Here is a 17,063-nt window from a genome sequence, read left to right as displayed (position 1 = left end):
AGAAAATCCATAAGGCTGGTAAACCCCGGTGGAGTTGAGGACAGTCCCAAAAGGCAGAGCCCGAAACTTACAAGTGTTGCTGTGGCACAGCAAACCTGAACCCATGCTGATGAGATGGCTCTGTACGTACCCGTAGGTACGTATCCTGAATACTCAGATATACCCTAAAATCCCCAGGTTCCAAACGTCGGATGATGGAGCATGGACGATTCCACCTGAGTCCAGGCACCGTTGGAATCTGATTCAGGGATTTGAGACAGAGTATAGGCAAATGAGGACCAGTCGGTCACCGCCCCAGAAAGAAAGTAGAACAACCAGTCCCTCACTGAGATAGTGAGGTTGGCCGAAATAGCTCTGCTTACCACAAAGACTGTATAGCTTTCTGGGATTGTAAGGCCCTGATCAGGTCTGAAGAAGGGCCCGTGTAACAATGCCTGTGAGGAGGCTGCCTGAGCAATGAGAGGCCGTTGAGAATCAGTACCTCACTCTGGAAATTCCCCAGATGTAGACCTGTCCCGTCAGGCTGAGGGTATATCCTCAGGTGTAGAAACAGGGTCGTCCGGAAGTCCAGGACTGCTCGGTACTGGATATGGTGGCCCCCATGGAGGCCGACAGCCTAGGAAAAAACAGGCCTTTAGGCTGACCCTGAGGACAAAAAGACTTAACAGAGTTAGTCCGAATGTAGTGGGAGTAGCTAAAGACGGTATCTCCCCATTAGTGATACTGCCAATGATGCAACGATCTTGTCAAGGTCAGGACCAAACAAGATCTTCCCCATGGAAGGAGTGTGCACCTCTGCTTTCCCATAACGCAGCCATAGGGTACTGCGGCGGATACAGACGCCGCCGAAACCCTGAAAGTTAGAAGACCGGCATCCCATGAGGTAATCCCACATATGACCACTGCATATTTTATGTGAGCGGCAAAAGATATTTGAACCTCAGGACGTGTTGGAGGGGAAAAACGTCACAAAAGCATCACCATGCGATGGCCATGGTAGGACGGGCAACAGGCCCTGAAAACGAGTACATTGATTTCAGGCAAAGTTACCACCTACGGATCCGTAAAATCCGTCCAGGCCGGGATGGGAGGCGTATTAATGCCTGTAACCCGATGATTAACATACAAATCCATCCCAGAAGGGGATTTCCATTACTTGTGAGGACCCTCAGGGAATGGGAAACAGGAGGCCTTTGTGACTCCTCGTATCTGGCGACAGCCAGACTCCCGCTATGAGATCCACCCGCTGGGCAGAAAACGGGAGATGTATGATACAGGTGCAGGATCGACATTCTCTATATCCAGAATGAACCTGGCTACCAGCCCCAAAGCAGGGATAATAATACTTGAAATCGGCTCCCCCCATGTGAGAGGGAAAGAGCCGAATATACCATCCAGTTCACGGCAGAGCCACTGGTCAGTAACCACAGGGCGTATATCACGCCAATTAGTATTTCTATAAAACAACATCCACCAGGGTGGCCGTTGTGGTAATCCCTGCAAGGGGAATGACAGACCGATGTGGTATCGGAGGTAATTCATGTACTGTGAAAAACCCCGGCGGGGAGCGACAGTCTGTTGCACAGGGGTAAATTGCAAGAAATTGCGAGATACCCCGAGTTCAAAAGGGCAGTATGGTGAAGTAACTCCAAGCGAGTGACGACAATGGGGCCCGCCCGGCGATCCTCAAAGGAGAGGATCCTGAGAAATAAACCGCCCTTTAAGGGGGTCGTGCAAGGGGCCCCGCACCAGATGGTGCCGCATACATAAACCTTTCTGAGTTAAAATCCTCCGCACTAATTCCTGCAGGCTATGACTTGCAGGATCGCAATAATGGGTGCAGTATCGTGTGCAATCTCCTGGTCAGATATATCTGACTATCTTGACGGAAATATTAAGCAGCGCCATACCGGTCCTGACTGACGCTAAGATTAGCTGCAGGGACCCATTATCAGCGTATGCAACTCACAGTTCCATCTAAAATATGGCAACGTGCAGCACGCAACAGTATGTGACAAACCTCACAGATATTAACAAATATATATATGTGAGGTCTCAGAACCACCCCAGGTACACCTGTATTAGGGCAGATAAAAAAAAGGGATAGATATACACTGACAGGTGAGAGAAAAAGCAGACAGTCAGCACTAGCATAAGTCACATACAATGCAGAAAAATATATATACATACATAAGCATGACATAATATACTGCACAATGTCGCTACATTCAACTGCCCAGATTCAGTGTCTGGGAAGGCTATAGCGCTGTGTACACTCACCCAAATGGCCAGGTACGCAGGGGGACTGGGCTCACTGTCATCCTAGGAGTTCTGCAGCACCAAAGAGAGATAATGGCCACTGGAGACCTCAGAAGAAGCGTGGCCCGCGGAGGAAGCAGCTCAGCGACACCAGACTGTATTATTGAAAGGCGCGCTGAGCTGAGGGGAGGAGCCGCTAGACAGGGAAGGCTTCCTCCCCTGGCTAGCAATTAACCCCCCGGGATGCCGGCTCCCGCTGCCGCTATAATCCCTGGTGGGCTGTGGACACGCGGGGTATGCCTCCATGGAGGGGGAGCCCGCCGTCACCGCTAGCGCCTCCGGTCTGTCCCCAGAGACCGGAGGCATAAGGCTGCATATTCACACGTGGATCACCGCAAGCGGTGACCACGCGACTTACCTGTCCCCGTCGATCCGGCAGCAGCCCAGGGATTCCTCCAGAGCCCGGCTAGTACAGACTCTGGGGTCCCGCTGCGATCCCCAGATCTGTACTGGCGTCGCAGCGCCGGCGGGGTGTAGGAGCGGCAGCTCAGACGTCCATTGGACAGTCTGATGCTGCCGCTCTGAAGAGTAGTAAAAAATAATAAAATAAAACTCTTTTAAGCTTAGGGGCTGCTAAGCAGCCCCCCTGCAGTAACGGTGACCCAACTCCGGCCGGGCACCAACTTAAACTGAGGTGCCTCTGGCTGGGGGGTGGGGTTATAGGGAGAGTGGACCAAAGTGCATCCTGGGAGCTAAAAGCTTTAACTGCGTGGTGCCCGGATTTGGTTCCCAACCTATACCCCAAGGTCAACCCTGTGGACCCCCTATGGACCCTGAAGTAGAAAATTGAATTCTTCCCTTAGTAATAAATAGAGTACAATTATTACAGCCAATTAATCCTTTTTTATCCATCTATTGTAAATATTAAACCATCAATGTAGAATTACATTTTTATTGGATTACTTCACCTAGCTTCTACAATGGCATTGCCACTTCTAGGCACGCTAAAATCTGCAAATTCAGAGCCATAAGGAGGGAACAGAGGAGAAGGGAGAAAAATGAAAGAAGGTATCGCTGACTTTCAAAAAATCAAAGCACAATAAAGTCAACAACAGGACCCAGGCAGGTGAGCTTCCTAGAGCTAGAACCAAGGACCGCAAATTTCATGAAATGTAGCCACCATGTGATATATTTCATGTAAACATAAAAAGTGTCTGTTAATCTAGTTCTTAGGAATTAGAGATTTGGTGGCATTACATTTATGCATAAATTAACTAGTACTATAATTTGCGAATACGCTTAATAAGGTTGCTAAGCAAAGTTCCAGTAGGATCGCTGGATAGTGCGAGGCCAGTGGTTTGTTCAATCAATCAAATTCAGCATAATAGAACAAAACTGTTCAATCAAGGGACATGCCACCGGAAGGCCAAGAGGACCATCTAACGATTTGGCCAGTGGGGCCCTTCTTAATCTAGGCTTGCGCTTAGCCCAAATAAATTTACTGGAAAGATGCCAGCACCATAGGGGAAACATTAACTGAGAAGGTGTGAAACAAATTTAGCTACCGGGAAATTAATTTCAGTTTAATGGTGTTAATTCTGCCGGGGCAAGGAAAAGCCCCCCAAAGGCCACCACTTTTAACCAATGTTCTTATCAAGTGGAATGTAATTGGCCTGCTGTGTACAATAATTACATTTAATACTGAATTGATGAGGGCCACCAAGGTAAAATTGTATTTTTAGAACAGACAGAACGGTATGAGGGACAAAGCCGAGCGTCCAATAAAATTTTTAACCTATCAAAAAGCTATAGAGGTCCAGTGCCCCTTTGAAATTAGGGCAGCACGGATGGCGTGATGGGTAGGATTACTGCCTCACAGCACTGAGGTCATTAGCTTAATTCCCAGTCATGACCATCTGTGTAGAATTTGTATGTTCTCCGTGGGTTCCTCTTAGTGCTCCAGTTTTCTCTTACACTTGGAGGTATCATTGGCCTGTTTAGTTAATTATCTAGACAACCTACGACAGTGCAAGCTATTCATCATGACTGTCCATGTAGGGATAAAACAGAGGGTTTGAACCACTTTGAGAAAGTTGCCATGAAATCCAAAGGATGGCAACACTAAAAACATTAATCACTTTGAGACACAGTCAAACACTTTCTCCCTATCCAAGGTCAAGACAACAGAGGGAGTTTGAGTGGTGTTGAAATTATGAATTAAGTGAATAGATCTTCTTGTGTTGTCTGAAGTCTGCCACGTGTACACGAAACCCACCTGATTGGGGTCTATCAGAGACTCTAGCATTCTGTAAAGTCTGGTCACCAAAATTTTAGCAAACAGCTTGAAATCTGTGTTTACCAGGGAAAAGGGTCAAGAATGTGAGCAGAGCATGATATCCTCGCCTGCTTTAGAAATAATAATTATTCAAGAAGCTGTAGAGTCAGGATGAAATGTGGCACAATGAAGGACAGCATTGAAGACCTGGACCAAATAAAGTGCTAAGCATTGCATAAACATTTTGTATTAATGACCTTTGACAGTTTTTGATTTCAATGCATTAGCCAGTTCTTTCTCTGATATCAGCGTTAAGTAGACAGGCAATGGCATAAGTAATTTGAGGAAAGGTACAAAATCAAAGATTTTGTGTTATATCATTCATGTCCACAACATTATCCGGCCACTCTTAAGTTGTATAAAAGACAAGAAAAACAATGGCAAATACGGTTTATATGTGAAGGAACACAAATTAAGTTACCCTTTTTATCCTTAATAGCATAAATAGTCTGGGAAGCATGCTTCAATATATTTGCCAATAGAATGTGGGCTTTACAATACCTTGGATGTCCAATCGGAGATTATGCTCAGTGTGCTCTGCTAATACAATTTTCAATGCGTATGACATGTCTAGTGTATAGCCAGCATAAGAGACAGCTATATATGAAGTATTTGTATAACAAAATCAGCACAAACTGTCATGGCACTTCTTCAGTATAGTTTAACAGTTTTTAAGAATCTGATTTAAAAAAATGCAGCCTCCACAAAGATATTATATTATATTTTCCTTATTTAAAGTACACTTTTTTAATTACATATTTTTAATTCTAAAATAGAAGTATTTTTTCTTCCCTCTTACATGGGCAGTATATTTAATTTGATACCTTCATCGCATATTTTTGGTGATGTGGTGATCTATTCATCTTAATGTAATAATGCCTTAGAATTGGGGGCAAATCTAGCTAAAGGAGCTATCCATCTTTAAATCTACACATTTTAAATTTGCCGTCTTTATTCAGCAATATGGTTTTTTCACAAAGATATTAGATTATCTGGATTTTACTATGTACTCTAAATAAAACCCGTAATGTCTTCAAAGTGTTTTCTTTTATTTGCATTTCTAGTAACAGTCAATATGGAAAATTGTATATTTCTCAGTTACTACAGAACTTTTAGACAAATATTTAATCCCAACAAAATTAAATTGTTATCTTGGCAGTGCAATATGACTTTTGTAGCAATGTACATAATCTCTCTGAAAGGTCATCCATAAACAAAAATAAAAGTTTTTACATTCTAAAGAATATGTCCGATGGCAGTGATGAGAGTAGATCTCAAAAGTTAGATATTTTAGTTTTTCCTAGACTTCTAATCATTAATGGAGAAGAGGGCTGCACTTGAAACAAGTACAAAAAGGATGGAAAAAAATATTTGGAAGAAAAAAAAAAAAAAAAAAAGGAAAATTCTCTAACACTGATACTTACAGTAAACCCAGTTTAACTAAGAAATTGAACTTATACCATAAAGTTTCCATTTTGCTTTTTTAACATTTTTATACAAGGTATATACACTTTAACAGTACAGGAGTACAGTCAGTGTACATCCCCATGGCTTATATCACAAAGCATTTTTTTTTTTTTTAAACATAAGAAAAACATACTTAATTAGAACTGCACATCTATGGGCTGGATTCAGTTAGTCGTAGTTAATTATCGTGGGCTAATTGATCTGCCAGGGCTATTCAATTATAGCCTGCGGGAGCCAGCTATCTGCAGTTGACAAGGATTTCACTTCAAGCCTGAGGAGGCTCGAATAGAAATCCACGTTAAATGTCCTGATCGCGGGTGCTGCAAATTTGTTAACCAATAGCTCCGGGAACTTATTCTGGATCCTACAGGTTAATGATTGTTAGCGGGTAATTTACAGCACGAGAAAAAGGGTCTGTAGTTGAGTAAGCCCTGGACGTTAAATCCCGAGGCTACCACCCTTTCCCGGCGTGGTAAATTACAGCATCTAACTGAATCCGGCCCAAGTATGTATTTAACCTAATTCCGTATGGAAGTATAGTCAGTTTGTTTTGTTTTTATTAATGTGTAAATACTTTTAAACAGTATCACTTTGCATTTATAATGCGTTCCAATTGAGATTAACATAAGATTTCAATGGTGTTAATGCTTATCAGACAAACAATACAATAAGTAATAGTTATATTAGTAATAATAATAATAAATATATGTGTGTGCATTCTGCAATGCAAAAACCCAAGTACAAATATGTTTTTATTTTCAAAATCATTAACACGTGTTAGATAAGCATTTTGAATGCAGAATTTTAACACTTGTGTTTGCAGCCTAAAAGTGATTGTCATGGACAGGCAAGGAACTTTAAATCAGATTCATTGAGTATTTTACAGGGCTTAACGCTCTACTTACTAATATATATATAAAACTATAGAGTATATAATACATACATATATATATATATATACACACACACACACACACACATACATATATCTATATATATCTATATATATCTCTATATATCTCCTTTGCTGGGTACTGCTCATACGAATTTTCATGCAAAAGTTTGTGCAGAGCAGTAATCAGCGGATATAGAGGAGAGGAAATCAGAGATGATGAGGTTTCTCCTTAATCACACTCCACTTTTTTCTTTTTTAAACCCACGTCATTGCTGAGATGGCAGTCCTGTAATGCTTTGGGGGTCTATAACATTGCAACGGTCCAGGCAATGTATAGCTCATTACCTAATTTAATATATCTTCCCCACCCCACAGAGAAAACTGAAGCCAAAGCCTTCTGAGGCAATGACATTTGTATGAACAGGAAAGGGGCTGTAAGAGGGAAAACAAAAACCACACAAGAGTAAGCATACTAGTACAGAGAGCAGTGCTTTTCTATGCTGGAATGTAACTAATCCTCACACCCAGGAGGACAAATAAACCTCATCACAAAAAAAGTACTATTAAAAAGATTCATAGGAGGGAATTCCATTAGACACAGGGTTAACTAGCTGGGATCACGCCCGTAGCTATTCAATTAGTCTGCACTTTCCCGCATGCTGCATGCAAAGTGCTGGAATATACGGGTTTTCCTGCACATTAAACTGCAGAGTCAGCATTTTAAAACGGATTTTTCCTTGCAGCTCCTGAAGCTTTAAGAAAAAAATCCACCCGGGTTTAGTTAACGGGGTTGCACTCACAGGGAGGTCTCATGTTTCAAGCATTATTGCTCACATTTGTAATCAACATATATTAAAAGTGCTGTTATACACTATGTAGACAAAAGTGATTGGACACTGACAGCAAATAGATCAATGAGATATTATTGACGTCAGTACTTTGCAGTAATCACTGCACAAGGTGGACCTACAAACTGTCCACAAGTTCCTAGACAACAGAAGGTGGTACGTTTTGCCAATTTGTCTGAAGTACAGTGACCAACTGTGACACTGAAGATCGAGTCGGCCTAGAACGCACCAGTCGCTGCAATTCGTCCCAGAGGTTCTCAATGGGGATAAGATCTGGACTCTGAGCTGGACAGTCCATCCGGGTTACCGGATTTTCTGTACACCAGTCCTGCGTCGCCCTGGAAACAAGACAGGTGTCATTGTCATCCTGATAAATACATTTGTTGTTTCTGTTGAACTGCAAGTGCATGGGCCTCCCTATGAAGTATTCTCGTTGAAAACGCCACATTGGTGGCCATTTGGAAGTCGTGTGCAATGGTAATGCATGTTATGCTTTTCGCTTGTGCGAGGGATGTCCAATCACTGTTGTCTATATAGTGTATTATATAGCATCAGCTGTTTTACAGATATGCAAGGAGTATTAATACCCCTTTCAGACATACAACCCTGGAAATTTCCTGCTCAGACCCGGGAATTTCTCCTGTGCAAATTCCCGGGTATTTGGGCGAGACCCCCCTTTCACACTACAGTGTCTACCCGGGAAAATCCCAGGTAGACCCATTTCAGACATAAGCCGGGTTTTTCTGCTTACCTGCCTCTCCTCTTCCGTCTGCTCCTCCTAGCACTGATGTCATCTTTGGGCTGCCGGAAGCCGGCCAATCAAAATGCTGCATTTTTTTATTTTATTTAATTATTTGTTTTCATTATTTTATTGGCCTGGTGGTCCAGCGGGAGTGCAGGTGGCCCGCTATTGCTGAGACCAGCCGGCAGTCTCCAGCGCAGGCGGGTGTCCCCAGCATCCAGCTGGGGTCCTGTGTTGCTGACTCCGTCTACAGCGACACAGCCACCGGTGTGGGGGGTGGTGAGCGGCCGCACTGCCAACTCTATGTAAAAGCTGCTTGGTGCAGCCTGGGAGTAGTAAATTCACGAGTAGCACCATTCAGACATAAGCAGGGTAAAGTCCCGGGAAATTCCCTGCTCGATTGAAGGGTTGGCTACCCGGGAACGTGTTCCCGGGTAGGTACCTTTCAGAAATACGCGGCAACCCGGGAATTTGGCTGAGGCAGGCAAAAGTCCCGGGATTCTCAGTATGTCTGAAAGGGGTATAAGTGACTATTCATTAACACAAAAATGAAAGACAATAGAGACACCAATTTCTCTGCCTTAGGCTACGTACACACTGGCAGTAAAATTCTGCATTTAAGATTTAAAAAAAAAATTGGAGGGTTACACTGCAGTTTTATTCTCCTTTTAATGACATCTTAACCATTTATGTGCGTCAGAATCATGCCAGTATACTGTAAACACTATGAGCTGCGTTTAAAGAAGCGTTACCACAAGCACCTGGCTTGCACAAGATAGCAATTTTCAATTTTGCCAAGGATGCATATTTAAAAGAGGCAGATAGTGAATATTTGTTACCATGACACATCAAAACAATTAAATGCAAGGTGGCTTATGGTTTCTTAATAACTGTTTAACATGCGTTCTAAAACATATTGCACATGCCAGTGAATACATGGCTTAAGCCTCCTATTTGGAACAAACATGGAAATAAAATCAACAGTAAGTTAAGCAATTGTAGAAGCATTAGACCACTTGCTGTACTACATGATGTAGCTTATGAAGTGTTATACTTGCCCAAAACGAATATGGTCTCAGAGTAAGTTTAGATATTGCTGTGTTGATGCTATTTGACATGCGATGAATACACCAAACCTGCATGCTATCCATGGAGAGAATTGTGGGTCATTGAGCCCTACTGCCTCTGCACTAGCAAGTTTACATGGCAAAGCACGTCAGTACTGTGCACCTACAACAATGCATGCAGTGTTTTCAGAGGTGTTGCCATGTGAACAAAAGAGAAGGGATCCCTATTCTATCTAAATGGTAGGCGTGTGGTATAGGAGTGCACAAGTGACGCAACGTTTCAGTTACCAAATTAAGAAAGGACTTCTTGGCTAAACACAGTTGTGTGACAAACAAAGCAAATAAAAGACTTTCTGTGCTTAACTCAAAGTATCTTATGTAAAAATCTTCTCTAATCTGGTAATATGCTTAGGGAGAGAAGATACAATACTGGTAACATTAACATAAATGCAATGGACACACACAGGTGTGGACATATAGGATCTTCCCTGAGGGTTATACTCCATATGTTACTAGAACTTGACAAATGGTGCTAGATACCATCTGATACTGTTCAGTTGTACTTAGAATAAATAAAATGGTAGTTGAATGCTAACATTTTCTCCAAGTGTCAATCATAACTCCCTGGTGAATGGCTTCAGTGTAGCATCATTTACCTTAACCACACATTGAGGAGCAATGCAATCAGGAAACACTAAAAGCATGACATCAGCTAGAAACAGAAAGCATGCTAGGCGGAGCTGAGGGGCGCAGAGGGGTCATGGGACGCGCAAGTAGTCAGTCATGCAAAGAAGCAGAAAATACCTGTACCGAGCCACCATGTCTGTCAGCTGCTAGGTGAGCTCTTAGCTGATGGGGGTTGGCCTGCTGGGAATCCCAAGCCGCCCTGTGGTCTGCCGACTGCTCATTATATAATGCATAAAGCATGCATGGAAGAGGGGGGAGAAAAACCCAAAACATATTAAACAACTCATGCGTCATTACATGTGGAATAAAGACAGCAAGCAAATAATACAGAAGTATGTACAGTTACAGCGCACACTACAACTTAAAGCAAAGGAAGCATGCAGACTGGGCTATTGTTAAGCAGAAAGAAAAGCAGATACTTAGTAGTTTCCAGTGGTTGTTAGGCTTTACTCACTGCAAAGCAAAGATGGATCAATCTACTGTCCAAACGTTTATCTAATACTATATTACACACATGAACATGTCTGACACACCCTCATGTATGTGTGCACATGAGAACTTGTATGAATATATGGCAAGACACATACAGATGTGCAATGCATACATATATTTATATAGGTAGATATTTGATGCATAATAGAAAACTGGGGGGGAACATAGATGAACACATTCCAGTTGCCGCTTTAAAACAGTACAATTAAAGCCTCTATTTTGAATATAAATGTTATTTATTGGTGAACGTAATGAACCATTTTCAGGAAGCATAAAGATATTTCCAGGCACAGAATGAGGTCTGATTTCAACTGACTGTATATTATATAATTCACATGTCCATCTCTACTACAGACTGAATAGATGTACCCTACTGCCTTACCTGTATCATGTACAACCATCCATGTTATCCCTGTGTTATATAACAAAAGTAATTACAGCCCACAGTCCCAGCGCCCATAGCTCTAGCACTGACTAGGAGATTACTAGGTGGGAGTATGCACTGCTGCAGGCCGCTGTGCACATCAGATCCTGCTCACTGGACCACCAAGGGCACGAGAAATGGTACATGTTGGAAGATTACTTCATTTATTTAGAAAAAAAAGCGTACCATAGTGAACATATCCATAATCATCTAAGTTTTGAAAAGGTCCTATATAATTTAATTATTAGTCTGAACATAAAACCAACCACAATTGAACCCATAGAAATTTTAAATACTCCTCCCCCCCCCATGTTTGATAAATACACAATTTAATGTGTATTTAGGGGATATAAAATAATGGGGCTAACAGACATCTTGACTTGATGCAATGACTTCTTTAAATGTGCATATAAATTAATTAGGTATAATTTCATTTGACAGTACTGGTTGAGTCTCCCATATCCAAAATGCTTGGGACTAGAGGTATTTTGGATATCGGAATATTCCATATTTTGGAATATGTGCATACTATAATAATATATCTTTGGAATGGGACCCAAATCTAAACACAGAATGCATTTATTTTAATATACACCTTATACACACAGCATGCAGGTAATTATATCCAATATTTTAATAACTGTGCATCAAACAAAGTTTGTGTACATTGAACCATCAGAAAGCAAAAGGTGTCACTATCTCAGTCATGCACAAAAAAATTCAGTATTTTGGAATATTTGGATATGGGAGACTCAACCTGTACAACCACTAATAAAAACGTAAATACCCAAAGTATTCCATCAATGAAACAATAATGTATCTGGCTGTGTGTAAGAACATATCTACACCCTCAGTGAGTCGCATGACACAGCATGAAAGAACAAAACCCATCTTGACACAAGGGCGGCTCATAATGTTTTAAAGCATTTCAAGAGAAATTTGAGTAAAAAAAATGCTTCTGTTACCGCCCAGTGTAGCGTTTTGCCCCTTTGCATGACTACTAACAATCTAAAGCTGGGCATCCACTATACAATTTTCTGTCAGATATCTGTGAAATCTGGCTGGCTGGAATGAAAACCTGGTAATGTATGAGAGCCAATGACCATCAATCATATTGTTTTAAACACTGAAAAAAGGACAAAAAAATAATTGTTCAAATTGGTTAAATTTGGGTGTTTTAACCAATTTGTATGAACAGCCATTTTTGGCTATTTTCCAGTGTTTGTGAGCAAAAGGACAATTGTTATTTGCTCCAATACATTACCAGATTTTCATTCCAACCAGCCAGATTGGACAGATATCTGACAGAAAATTGTCTAGTGGATGCCCAGCTTAAGGCCCGAATTCAATTAACTGTAATAAGGCGAAAAACGAATTATCGTGCAAATTTATACTTATCGGCCAATCCTATTATCCGCAGATTTCGCATCTCTGAATTCTCCATAGCCAAAAGGTGCTAAAAGTTTTCTCCACCACCAGAACAGGGTGATAAGCTGTGCAAAATCCCTACTTTAAGATAAAAAATGTCGGGACTTGGTGCAGAACCCCTTTGACACCCCAATTAATGACCAATTAGGGGGAAAAAAAGTTTTTAATTAGCATAAATTGGCCAATAATGGGTCATTTTTGTGGTAAAAAGAGAAAAAAAAATGGAAAATGGGTTTAAAGCAGTGGGCAAGGTAATTTTGGGGGGCTGTATGGATGGGCCATGTGTTTAAAATACAGTCAGGTGCATAAATATTGGGACATTGACAGAATTTTCATATTTTGGCCTCTATTCACCACCACAATGGCTTTGAAATGAAACAAACAAGATGTGCTTTAACTGCAGAGTTTTAGATTTAATTTTAGGGTAATTACATCCAAATCAGGGGAAAGGTGTAGGAATTACAACGGTTTCTATATGTGCCTCCCACTTTTTAAGGGGCCAAAAGTAATGGGACTATCAACTCAAAAGCTATTTCATGGACAGGTGTGGGCTATTCCCTCATTATTTCATTATCAATTAAGCAGGTAAAAGGTCTGGAGTTGATTCTAGGTGTGACATTTGCATTTGGAATCAGTTGCTGTCGATTCTCAATATGAGATCCAAAGAGCTGTCACTATCAGTGAAGCAAGCCATCATTAGGCTGAAAAATCAAAACAAACCCATCAGAGAGATAGCAAAAACATTAGGTGTGGCCAAATCAACTGGAACATTCTTAAAAAGAAAGAACGCACCGGAGAGCTCAGCAACACCAAAAGACCCGGAAGGCCATGGAAAACAACTGTGGTGGATGACAGAAGAATTATTTCCCTGGTGAAGAAAAACCCCTTCACAACAGTTGGCCAAATCAAGAACACTCTCCAGGAGGTAGATGTATATGTGTCAAAGTCAACAATCAAGAGAAGACTTCACAAGAGTGAATATAGAGGGTTCACCACAAGTTGTAAACCATTGGTGAGCCTCAAAAACAGGAAGACCAGATTAGAGTTTGCCAAACAACATCTAAAAAAGCCATTACAGTTCTGGAAGAACATCCTATGGACAGATGAGACAAAGATCAACTTGTACCAGAGTGATGGGAAGAAAAGAGTATGGAGAAGGAAATGAACTGCTCATGATCCAAAACATACCACCTCACCAGTGAAGCATGGTGGTGGTAGTGTCATGGCGTGGGCATGTATGGCTGCCAATGGAACTGGTTCCCTTGTATTTATTGATGATGTGACTGCTGACAAAAGCAGCAGAATGAATTCTGAAGTGTTTCAAGCAATATTATATGCTCATATTCAGTCAAATGCTTCAGAACTCATTGGACGGCACTTCACAGTGCAGATAAACAATGACCCGTAGCATACTGCAAAAGCAACCAAAGAGTTTTTTTAAGGCTAAAAAGTGGAATGTTATGCAATGGCCAAGTCATTCCCCTGATCTGAATCCGATTGGGCATGCATTTCACTTGATGAAGACAAAACTGAAGGGAAAATGCCCCAAGAACAAGCAGGAACTGAAGACATTTGCAGTAGAGGCCTGGCAGAGCATCACCAGGGATGAAACCCAGCGTCTGGTGATGTCTATGTGTTCCAGACTTCAGGCTGTAATTGCCTGCAAAGGATTTGCAACAAAGTATTAAAAAGTGAAAGTTAGATTTAGGATTGTTTAGTTTGTCCCATTACTTTTGGTCTCTTAAAAAGTGGGAGACACATATAGAAACCGTTGTAATTCCTACACCGTTCACCTGATTTGGATTGTAATTACCCTCAAATTAATTCTGAAAGTCTGCAGTTAAAGCACATCTTGTTTGTTTCATTTCAAAGCCATTGTGGTGGTGAACAGAGGCCAAAATATGAAAATTCTGTCAATGTCCCAATATTTATGCACTTGACTGTATTGCATGTGGCTGCACCAGTTGTATTTTTAACTATTTATTTTATTTTAGTGCCCTAAAATGACATGAAAATATACTTGTACCCATTTTAATGTACTCCTAATCAGACTGCAGCATTTATTTTGCCCTCCAAAAATAGCGCTCTATAATTTTTTTCACTGTTATAGCAAAATGCATATAACAGCCATTTGACACAATTTAAGAACCCCAAATACTTTTATTAGGGCTATTAATACACTTCTATTTAGTTATCCTATCTCAGTTTTCCTTCTTTAGGGTATAGACAGATTTCACAATTTTCTGCTGTACTTTTCGCTGGTTACACCACGGACAGTTTTCGGGAGAAAGGTGCATCGCGGCTTTTGGAAAGGTTTTGTGCGAAAAACAGGAGCGCGCAAAGGCAAAAGATGCTAAATTATTACAATAAAAGTTCCAAAGTGTGCAAAAGCTTCATATACATTATGTTTTCCCATTATTGTGGCTAATTGAATTCGCCTCTAAATAGTGTATAGCTGACAATAGAAAGATAAGAACTCTATAATGCATTTTACATCACAGGTATTGGTCAAAATGATAGGTTCTGGCAGGGTTTCCCAAACTCTGTTCTCAAGGGACCCCAACAGTCCAGGTTTTAATATCCATACTTAAGCATGTGACTTAATTAGTACCTCAGTCCACAGGTTCCCAAATGAGGTCCTCAAGGCACCCCAACAGTCCAGGATTTAAGGATAGCCATGCTTGACCACAGGTGACTTAATTAGTACCTCAGTCAATTTGATTTAACCACCTGTGCTCAACCATGGATATCTCTAAAACCTGAGCTGTTAGGATGGTTTGAGGACCATGTTTGGAAACCTCTGCCTCAGTCAGTTTGATTTAACCATATGTGCTCAATAATGGATATCCTTAAATCCTGCACTGTTAAAGGTGCCTTGAGGACAGAGTTTGTGAAACCCTGGGTTATGGTATAAAGCCAGAAATTGGACTCTAGACCTCAAAATTAAAAAATACCAACAGTTACAGCTCTGCTAATCAGAACCTATGCTTGTCAAACAGCATTCTTCCATTTCAGTGCTAATATCTAACAATTTATGTATATCCAATATAGCCTAAATACAATTTTGTTACAAGATGCACCATACATTAAGAGCATGCTCTCCACTGAAAACTAAAGTTGGCCCTGGCAGAGAGTGGCTTCATATAAGAAGCACCCTCTGCTAATCACAGCGACAGAGGCAGTCAAAGGGGGAAGTGTTTTCTCCTCCCTTCCAATGGGAAGTCACTCTCCTGCATTGCCGTGAGCCCTATGTGGCTTCTAGAGGCTGCAGAATTGCGTGCAGATTGCCGGCTCTATCAGATGTGCGATGCACCTGTCAGGAGCCGAACAGCGAAGAGGACAGAGCCAGCCAGACTGTTGCATAGACAGACCCCAGCCAGAAAAAGGTAGGAGCCGCCGCTGGTCACAATCCGTTGGCATGTATGAATATTACAATCCATAGAAATAAATGACAAACTAAAACACAATTTTAGTTGTAAACGATGCAAAAGTAAAACAAATATAAGCGCTCAATGAAACATGTTAAGAGTGGTATATAACACCTAGAAATATCTATATCATAAGGTGTAGTGTTATTTGTATTACCATACAATTTAGAAATGTTAATTCATTATGCGGTCTAAGGAAATAAATATTACAATAGAGGGAACAGTAAAGCAATGGGACTAAGAGGCATTAAAACTTTACCTGATTTTTGGCTTGCTGCATCTTATCTCTAAGTTGATGTGCTTCTTTGTTTGACGAAAGAGCTGGATCGGCATGTATGGAGCCAACTGGTGTGGGCTAATGTAAAGGAAAAAAAAAAAAACACATTGTAACTAACCTACTGGACATCCTGTAATAAAACAAAATAAACATAAATCTTTATAATTCATTTAATGCGCACTGCAAAACTAACTTCCTTGCAGTTTGGTCTGAGCTAAAAATAGACCATTCCAATCAATGATTTCCGTTGTTTTATATGTGAGTTACAAATTGCATATCCCTAAAAACTTGTAAGGGATCTCAATGAATGATTTTTGTTTAAGACCTGCTTCAATAGTCAACTGAATGACTGTGCATACTGCCCATGAATATCTATATAATTTACCTGACCAGTACCCTTCATACCTAAACCAACAGAAAATTAACCTATATGATAGAAAAGAAAAAAAACAAAACTGTTTTTTATATTTATTTTCTGGTTAGGATCGGCACAATAATGCAGAGTGCAAAAGAGGCAAATACTGACTCCTATTCTGTATTTTAGCAACTTATTTATATTAGATACCAGTTCACCCATCACCACATTATGTTTTGTATCACTCAAGACTGTCCAGGTGTGGGAACCAGCTTTGGAACCCATGTTTCTGTTCGGATTTCACAATTGTGACAAAATTACTAATTCTAACTGCCAAGTACACTATAAGTTACACCGGA

At 40.9% G+C, this 17,063-nt stretch overlaps 1 protein-coding gene across 6 annotated transcripts in view; it reads right to left on the bottom strand.

Annotated features, from left to right (window-relative positions):
* CSNK1G3 (casein kinase 1 gamma 3) overlaps window positions 1-17,063 on the bottom strand; it is a 165,227-nt gene that overhangs the window by 12,231 nt on the left and 135,933 nt on the right. For 4 of the 6 annotated variants that reach the window (XM_088475094.1, XM_088475098.1, XM_088475093.1 and 1 more), the window contains 2 exons: window positions 16,332-16,427; window positions 10,418-10,513 (listed from right to left, as the gene is read on the bottom strand). In XM_088475094.1, coding sequence (XP_088331220.1) covers window positions 10,418-10,513; window positions 16,332-16,427 — 192 coding nt within the window. The remainder of the gene's footprint in view (window positions 1-10,417; window positions 10,514-16,331; window positions 16,428-17,063) is intronic. The other 2 variants (XM_088475097.1, XM_088475095.1) reach the window with 1 other exon arrangement.

The sequence above is a fragment of the Taudactylus pleione genome, unplaced genomic scaffold (genome assembly GCF_031769625.1).
Source record: "Taudactylus pleione unplaced genomic scaffold, aTauple2 ptg000162l, whole genome shotgun sequence".
Lineage (NCBI taxonomy): Eukaryota > Metazoa > Chordata > Amphibia > Anura > Myobatrachidae > Taudactylus > Taudactylus pleione.
Note: the sequence above shows the minus strand (reverse complement) of the source record. Positions and strands in the feature narration are given on the sequence as shown.